Genomic DNA, 7,773 nt, shown 5'->3' with positions numbered 1-7,773 from the left:
AATACTCCTTTATGCACCTTTTTTTTTCTGCAGCAGCCAGCCCTCCTTATTTATGCACAATTTTTTCTGCATCAGCCAGCTATTATTGGGGGGACATCTGCTGCAAGGGTAAGTTCCAACCCCTAAGAACAGGCTGGCTAGCAGAAGCTTCTTCCCTCCACCTTTCAATGGTTAAGGGCTCTAGAGTGGAGCCGCTGTCCCTTCTGCATCTGGCTGCCGCGTTGTTGTGAGCCAAGAGCTGCAAGGCCCCATACTTATCTTCTGTGCAATCAGGCCTGCCTTTGCAATTGACCCAATAATGGGCCAGATAATGGATAACACCGTAATCACACACCGATGCAGTGTCACCAGAAACACGGTTACACCTTTGGATCCACAACACATAGATAGAATTGGAATCATTTTCAACATTGATTGAGGAGGTGCACCATGATACTTGAAAGTCCATTTAGTTCATGCACTGAGGATAACTATGGGGCAGCTCCAAAGCTAAGTATACAACTTCAGAGACTCTACACTGTAAGGGGTGGATGCCTGATGCCAAGAACACTTTTGAGATTTGAAAATGCCAGCAAGAACGATTTTCTCCAGTGATTCTTATGCCATGAAAAGTGCATGTATGTTTATCTTGGCACAGCACCAGCTAATTTGGCATCACCAATAGTAACTGTGGCATCCATCATCACACTCACAAGGACCATGGCAGAAGGCTCTTGTATTGCCAACCCAGTACATCTTCTGACGATCTAGAATCCCATCAAATGATCGATGAAAATTAATCACAAGTCTAGCTTCTGGGTTCAAAGCCCTTTCTTCTTTACTTCTGAACCTGACTCAGTTACCAGTGAAATAGTCACCATCAAGACTGGCAGTTATTCTCCTGTGTACATGTAACTCTTATGTCATGACATGGCATTTATGCAGCCTTGGCACAGCACCTGATATTGACCAGACAGCAACTCTGACAACATCATGCTCATGCAGAGAGACAACTCAGTACAAAGACACTGCATCATTGTATCTGTAGTACAGTGACATCTAGACTGCCATGAACTAAATAGGTGGATAGCTGATCACAGCTCCAGCTTCCATGCAAATAACCAATCAAAGATAAAGAAGTCGGTATAATTTTCTTCTTTATTCTTAAATTCTAAATAATGAATCATACACATGACGTTCCTGTCAGTGACTGCAGTCTCCTCTAAAAATGATGTCTTACTTAATGTGCTCTTGTTCAATCCAGCTCTGGACACGTTCTTCCCATTTACCATTTTCATACTCATCACACCTTGTTCGCACAGTGATGCTGCTCAGCATCAGCGTGAATATTTGACATCAACACCCATGCAGCCGCCTGTGTGGGATGTAGCTGTACAGTGTGATCAAAAACCTGTTTTCCCAGCTCCAGATTACCATGCTTTTGGCAAGCACTTAACAAACATAACCACAAGGTCGCGTCAGACTGCATTGGCATTCTCAAAATGTTCTCTGTCCTTAGTTGCAAGAAGTCACCTGCACGCCCATGGAGGTCTAACAAACTAACGTAATGTTCCATCTCTGGAGTTATACCATGATCTCGGCTCATGGTTTCAAAGTAATCAAAACCTTTATCCACCAGACCAATATGACTGCAAGCAGACAGAACAGAGAGAAATGTAATTTTATTTGGCTTGAAACCTGCCAGCTGCATTTGCTCAAACTTCTGAAGGCTTGTCACACTGGTTCCTTCTCGGGCATAACCAGCAACCAATGCACTCCAGGACACCACATCAGACTTAGGCAGTGAATCAAATACTGCCTCAGCATCGACTATGCTTGCACAACTCCCATACGCATGAATGAGAGCTGTTGCCAACAGAAGGCCTACATCACAACCGGAAGAAACAATGGTGGAATGAATATGCCTACAGATGTCAACACTGCCTGTCTCACTGCAGGCTTGCAAGACATAGACAAGCGTGGTATCCATGAAAATCACATTTTCCTCTTGCATCTGCCTGTACAACTGTAACGCTTTTTCACCCTGAGCTTGATTGATGTATGCAGAGAGCATGACATTCCAAGTGGTGATGTTTCGCAGTAACAACCCACAGAACACAATCTCTGCTTCTCTAATTCTGCCACACTTGCCATAAGTGCTCACAAGAACGCTTCCAACAAAGGCATCCGATTCCAAGCCCTCCCTTAAGATGTCAGCATGTAGGGCCTGGCTGATTTCCAATGACACCACTTTAGTCAATTGCCCATCAATAACAGCAGCTTCTTCCTTTTCTGCAAGAGTGCAACACGCTTGAAGAGCTACTGCAAATATCCTCTCATCAACACCCATGCCTTCCTCTAGCATTTGTTTGTACAACTTTAAAGCCTTCTCTCCTTCACCTTGCTCAACATACACTGACAGCATCACAGTCCACGAAACAAGATCACGCTGATGCAACCCAGCAAATACAGCCTCTGCTTCCATAATATTTCCACACTTGCCATACATACTGATTACTATATTACCAACAACCGCTGATGAATCAAAACCCTTTCTCCAGGCATCTAAATGCAATGCCTGCCCAATACCAAGCGAGATTACTTTAATAGGCTGTTCTCCTACTCCAGTAGCCTCTTCCTTCTCAGCAAGAGTACAGCATGCTTGAAAGGCCAGCACGAAAGTCCCCTCCTCAGGACTAAGCCCTTTCCCCTGCATTTGTCTGTACAATTGTAAAGCCTTCTTTGCTTCTCCATGCTCAATGAATGCAGAGAGCATTGCATTGCATGACACGACGTCATGCTGCAACAACCTGATGAATGCACTTTCTGCATCCAAAAGGCTACCACACTTTCCGTACATACTCACAAGGGTGCTACCAATATAGACATAAGAATCCAAGCCTTTTCTCCGGGCCTCAGCATGCAATGTCCGACCAATTTCGAAAATCATCACTTTAATTGATCGCCCTTCCGCAACAATGCCTTCTTCCTTCTCTACAAGCATGCAACATGCATGCAGGAGAATCACAAAGGTCCTCTCATTTGGGCTCACTCCTTTCTCTTGCATTTGTCTATACAGCTGTAAAGCCTTCTCTGCTTCATCTCGCTCAACATATGCTGAGAGCATCACATTCCATGAAACTACATTTGGCTTAGACAACCTAACAAAAACATTCTCTGCTTCCATTATACTCCCACACTTGCCATACATACTCACAAGGGTATTACCAACAAAGACATTGGAATCAAAGCCCTTGCTGTGAGCATCAACATGTAATGCCTCCCCGATTTTCAAAGACATTACTTTGATTGATTCCCCTGCTAGAACGGCAGCTTCGTCCTTCTCCAGGAGCATGCAACAAGCTTGAAGAGCAATAACAAAGGTATGCCCATTTGGGCTCACACCTTCCTCTTGCATTTGCCTCCATAACTGTAAAGCCTTCTTTGTGTCTCCTTGTTCAACATACGTTGAAAGTAATGCTGTCCATGCCACAACATCACGCTGTGGCAATCCATTGAACAGACTCTCTGCTTCCAGAATGCTCCCACACTTGCCATACAAACTTACAAGGGTATTGTGAACAAAAGCATGTGAAACAAAGCCCATCCTCCATGCATCAGCATGTAAAGCATGGCCAATTTTCAGAGATTGAGCTTTCAATGGTAGCCCATCCACAACAAGAGTTTCTTCTTTCTCTGCATATGTGCAACATGCTTGAAGGGAGGTTACAAAGGTCCGTTCATTTGGACTTATTCCTTCCTTGTGCATTTGCCTATACAGGTGCAAAGCCTTCTCTGCTTCACCTTGCTCAACATATGCTGATAGCATTGCAGTCCATGACACTACGTCCTGCTGAGACAACCCATCAAACACATTTTCTGCATTCATAATGCTCCCACACTTGCCATACATACTCAGAAGGGCATTTCCTAAAATGCCATCTGAATCAAAGGGTTTTTTCCGTGCATCAGCATGTAATGCTGCCCCGATTTCTTCAATTCCGCCTTTGGTTGGCTGCCCTTTCACAGAAAGAGCTTCTTCCATCTCAGTAAGCATACAGCATGCTTGCAAGGTAATCGTGAAGGTCTGTGTGTTTGAACTCATTCCTTCTACGTGCATTTGCCTGTACAAATGTAAAGCCTTTTCTCCTTCACCTCCTTCAACATACACAGATAGCATGGCATTCCATGAGATTGTATTGCGTTGAGGCAATCCACAGAACACAGTCTCTGCTTCCACAATGCTTCCACACTTACCATACAAACTCACAAGGGTGCTACCGACAAAGACGTCCACATCAAAGCCCTTAATCTGGGCATCAGCATGCAATGCTATGCCATCTTCCAAGCTAGGTATGCTGCCACAAGCTTTAAGTAGGCTAACAAAGGTGTATTTGCTTGGCTCCACACCTTCATCACGCATGGAGCGATAAATTCGTAAGGCTTCCTGACCTTTCCCACAGTCAGTGTATCCAGAAATTATGGCAGTCCAAGAGAAAGCAGTTCGATGAGGCAACATGTGAAAAACTTGCATGGCATCATCAAGGCCCCCACATTTCACCAGCGTGATAACCAAGTACTCACCAAGCGAGCTGCTGGACACCAATCCGTGTGGCACCATGTGCTCGTACACAAGCCTAGCCTGCGTCAAGGCTCTCCTCGAATTGCAAGCCTTCAAAAGAGACCAACACACAGGCTGGGAAGGGGGCTCGCCCATACGCCTCAGCGCCTCCACAGCCCTTTCCAAATCTCCCTCATCGCACAGCCTCTCGACTTCTGCATCGCCTCCTACGGCTTGCAAACAAGAAGAGACCCACTTCTCCTGTTGCCGGAGATTGAATGCGCCAGAATCCACACGTATATGCGTGTTCGGCCTGCTACCCATGCTCGCTTGCTGCAAAGGGCTTCTCTCGTGAACGATCCTGCTTCCTGCGGCAGCACCACCAGCAGGTAAAAGAGCATGGGAATAGTAGGGAAATACTCCCGCGCCCGCCATGGGTGATCAGCGCTGCCGGAAAGTAACGCCATGAACCGACCGCTCTTTGAGGTCTTCAGCTCATAATGTGTTATATAACCAGATTAGCAGAAGGATTTCTTTAAAGTGAAAAATAGCTGATATATATATATATATATATATATCCAAAAAAAAGAAAAATAGCTGATATATTACATTTCTATAAGAGAAAAATGTGTTATAACCAGATTAATACAAGGATTTCCTTGAAAGGAAAAATGGATGATATCTTTGTTATATGTACATTTCTATAAGAATTCATGGCCTATTAAAAAAACTAGAGGGTGATCCAACCAACTCTCCAAATAATGATCTCTCTTTATCTCCTTTTGTCTCTTTGTTAGTTCATATCATACATATGTTTAACTCAAATCTATAGACATATAAACAATATTTAATAGTTTGCTCAAAAATTGGGCCGAATGAACTCTACAAATAATGATCTCTCTCTCTCTCTCTCTCTCTCTCTCTCTCCATGTGAAAGCCAGCATAGAAGGCCTACACCTATTTGAAAATTTAACATGTGCACTTTGAAAGTCATCATAGGAAAACTTGAAGGCTTGAATCTGTAACAAGCTTTGTCTCTTTCTTGAAAGATGAGTAGTATTGATTTCTAGTATACATGATTAAAGCATATACAAAAGTCACAACAACCACAGAGAATCTAAGCACAAGATGGAGATTTCATGTATATAGTGTTGGAAAAGAATTTGCTCAATGCTCCGCCCTCGGTGAGGGATGTGCTCTATTTTGCTAGGCCCCCTTTATGAGGAGTGGCCATTGAATGGGAGAGTTAATTAGGGTTAGAGTTCATGTGGGAGACATACACAGAGAGAAGAAGGGAGAGAGAGAGAGAGAGAGTTGTGGGGATAAGTCAACTCATGATATGAGTGTGTGACTCCCCTATCACACATGTATATTGCACTGGTACACATAGTGCACTTAGTACATTAAAAGTACTAAGTGTACTATGTACTATAACTTCTGGGCTTGTACACACTATAAGGGTGGGCATAATGCCTTTACCCCAACAACCTCCCACTTAAAGGCAAAGTGCCCTTAAATGAAGGAAAAGAAAAAATCAGCATGTACATGATAATATAAAAGGCCATATCAATGCTGACTAGCCTCATCCGTGCCCATCAAGTGTTTGCAATGAGCAAACCGCTCCGGAGGCAAACTCTTTGTCAACAGATCAGCCGGTTGTCATCTGTATGAATCTTTACAAGCTGAATTTGCTTGTTCTCTATCACCTCTCTGATGAAGTGATACTTCACATCCACATGCTTCGTCTTTGCATGAAAGACAGGGTTCTTTGCCAACTGGATGGCACTCTGACTGTCACAATGCAACAATGGAATATCCCCTGTATAACCCAAATCAACCACTAACCGAGATAGCCATAATGCCTCCTTGCAAGCCTCTGTGGCTGCAATATACTCGGCCTCTGTAGTAGATAAGGCAGTGCACTTCTGCATCCTGGATATCCATGACACAGCACCTCCTGTGAATGTAAACACATAACCGGTAGTAGACTTCCGGTTATCTGGATGACCGGCATAATCCGAAGCCGTGTAACCATGCACTAATGCATCCTGTTTGCCAAAGCAAATGCACATATCCTGTGTGCCCTTCAGGTATCTCATGACACCTTTCACTGCTTCCCAATGCTTCTTGCCAGGGTTGGCCATATACCTACTAACCACTCCCACTGCAAATGCAATGTCCGGCCTAGTAGTAACCATGGCATACATGAGACTGCCACAAGCTGAAGCATACGGAATCTTGGCCATATCAGCCCTGCCACTATCTGACTGTGGGCTGTCCATAGCACTGAGTTTCACATATGGAGGCAAAGGAGTACTAGTCTTCTTCCCCCCATCCATATTGAACCTCTGCAAAACTTTGCCAATGTATTCCTTCTGAGACAAATACAACACATGCTGATTTCTGTCCCGAAGTATCCGCATACCCAAAATGTGATTTGCATCACCTAAATCCTTCATATCAAAGGTTTGATGCAGCCTTTGCTTCAAGGTATCCATCTCCTTACGAGATTTCCCGGCAATCAACATATCATCAACATACAAGATGAGGATCAATAGACTGCCATCCAAAGCTTTCTTGGTGTATAAGCAGTGATCTATGTCACTTCTCCTGAGTTTCTGGGATTTCATGAATGTATCAAATTTATGATACCATTCTCTTTGTGCCTGTTTGAGCCCATAAAGACTCTTTTTCAGCTTGCATACAAGCTTCTCCTTTCCACTCACTGCATAACCCTCTGGTTGTTGCATATATATCTCCTCATGTGGAGATCACCGTGAAGAAAAGCAGTCTTCACATCCATCTGAATCAAGTCCAGATCATCATGTGCAACCAAAGCTAACACAGCTCTAAGTGTGGTCATTTTGACCACTGGAGAGAAGATCTCCTCGAAGTCCACACCATATTCCTGCTTGAAGCCCTTAGCCACTAACCTGGCTTTGTATCTTGGCTTTGCATCTGGTGCAACTTTGAGCCTGTAAACCCACTTGCATGGTAAAACCTTCTTGCCTGTAGGCAAATGCACCAACTTCCATGTTCCATTTTTGTGCAGAGAATCCATCTTTGACTTCATGGCACGCTCCCAAAGAGCCTTGTCTGCCCTCTGTAAAGCCTCCGTATAACATGAGGGCTCCCCACAGTTAGTAAGCATCAAGTAGTCAACCCCTGGAACAAACCTGTCAGGGGCTCTGGAGGGTCTTGTGGACCTCCGTACCCAATGACCATCATTTGCA

At 44.2% G+C, this 7,773-nt stretch overlaps 1 protein-coding gene across 1 annotated transcript; it reads right to left on the bottom strand.

Annotated features, from left to right (window-relative positions):
• Positions 1–1,282: 1,282 nt before the first annotated feature.
• Positions 1,283–4,975, bottom strand: LOC147633043 (pentatricopeptide repeat-containing protein At5g27110-like). Its single transcript, XM_086805676.1, has one exon. It carries the CDS (start codon positions 4,973–4,975, stop codon positions 1,283–1,285), a length of 3,693 nt encoding a protein of 1,230 aa, XP_086661802.1.
• Positions 4,976–7,773: the final 2,798 nt, after the last annotated feature.

This window comes from Cibotium barometz, chromosome 12 (genome assembly GCF_041138505.1).
Source record: "Cibotium barometz isolate CiBa-2024 chromosome 12, ASM4113850v1, whole genome shotgun sequence".
Taxonomy (NCBI): Eukaryota; Viridiplantae; Streptophyta; class Polypodiopsida; order Cyatheales; family Cibotiaceae; genus Cibotium; species Cibotium barometz.
This window is presented reverse-complemented; position numbering and strand designations above follow the sequence as displayed.

What these genes read in the sequence shown, in the direction of transcription:
- LOC147633043 (XM_086805676.1), bottom strand. Translation starts at nt 4,975, where the DNA reads ATGGCGGGCGCGGGAGTATTTCCCTACTATTCCCATGCTCTTTTACCT.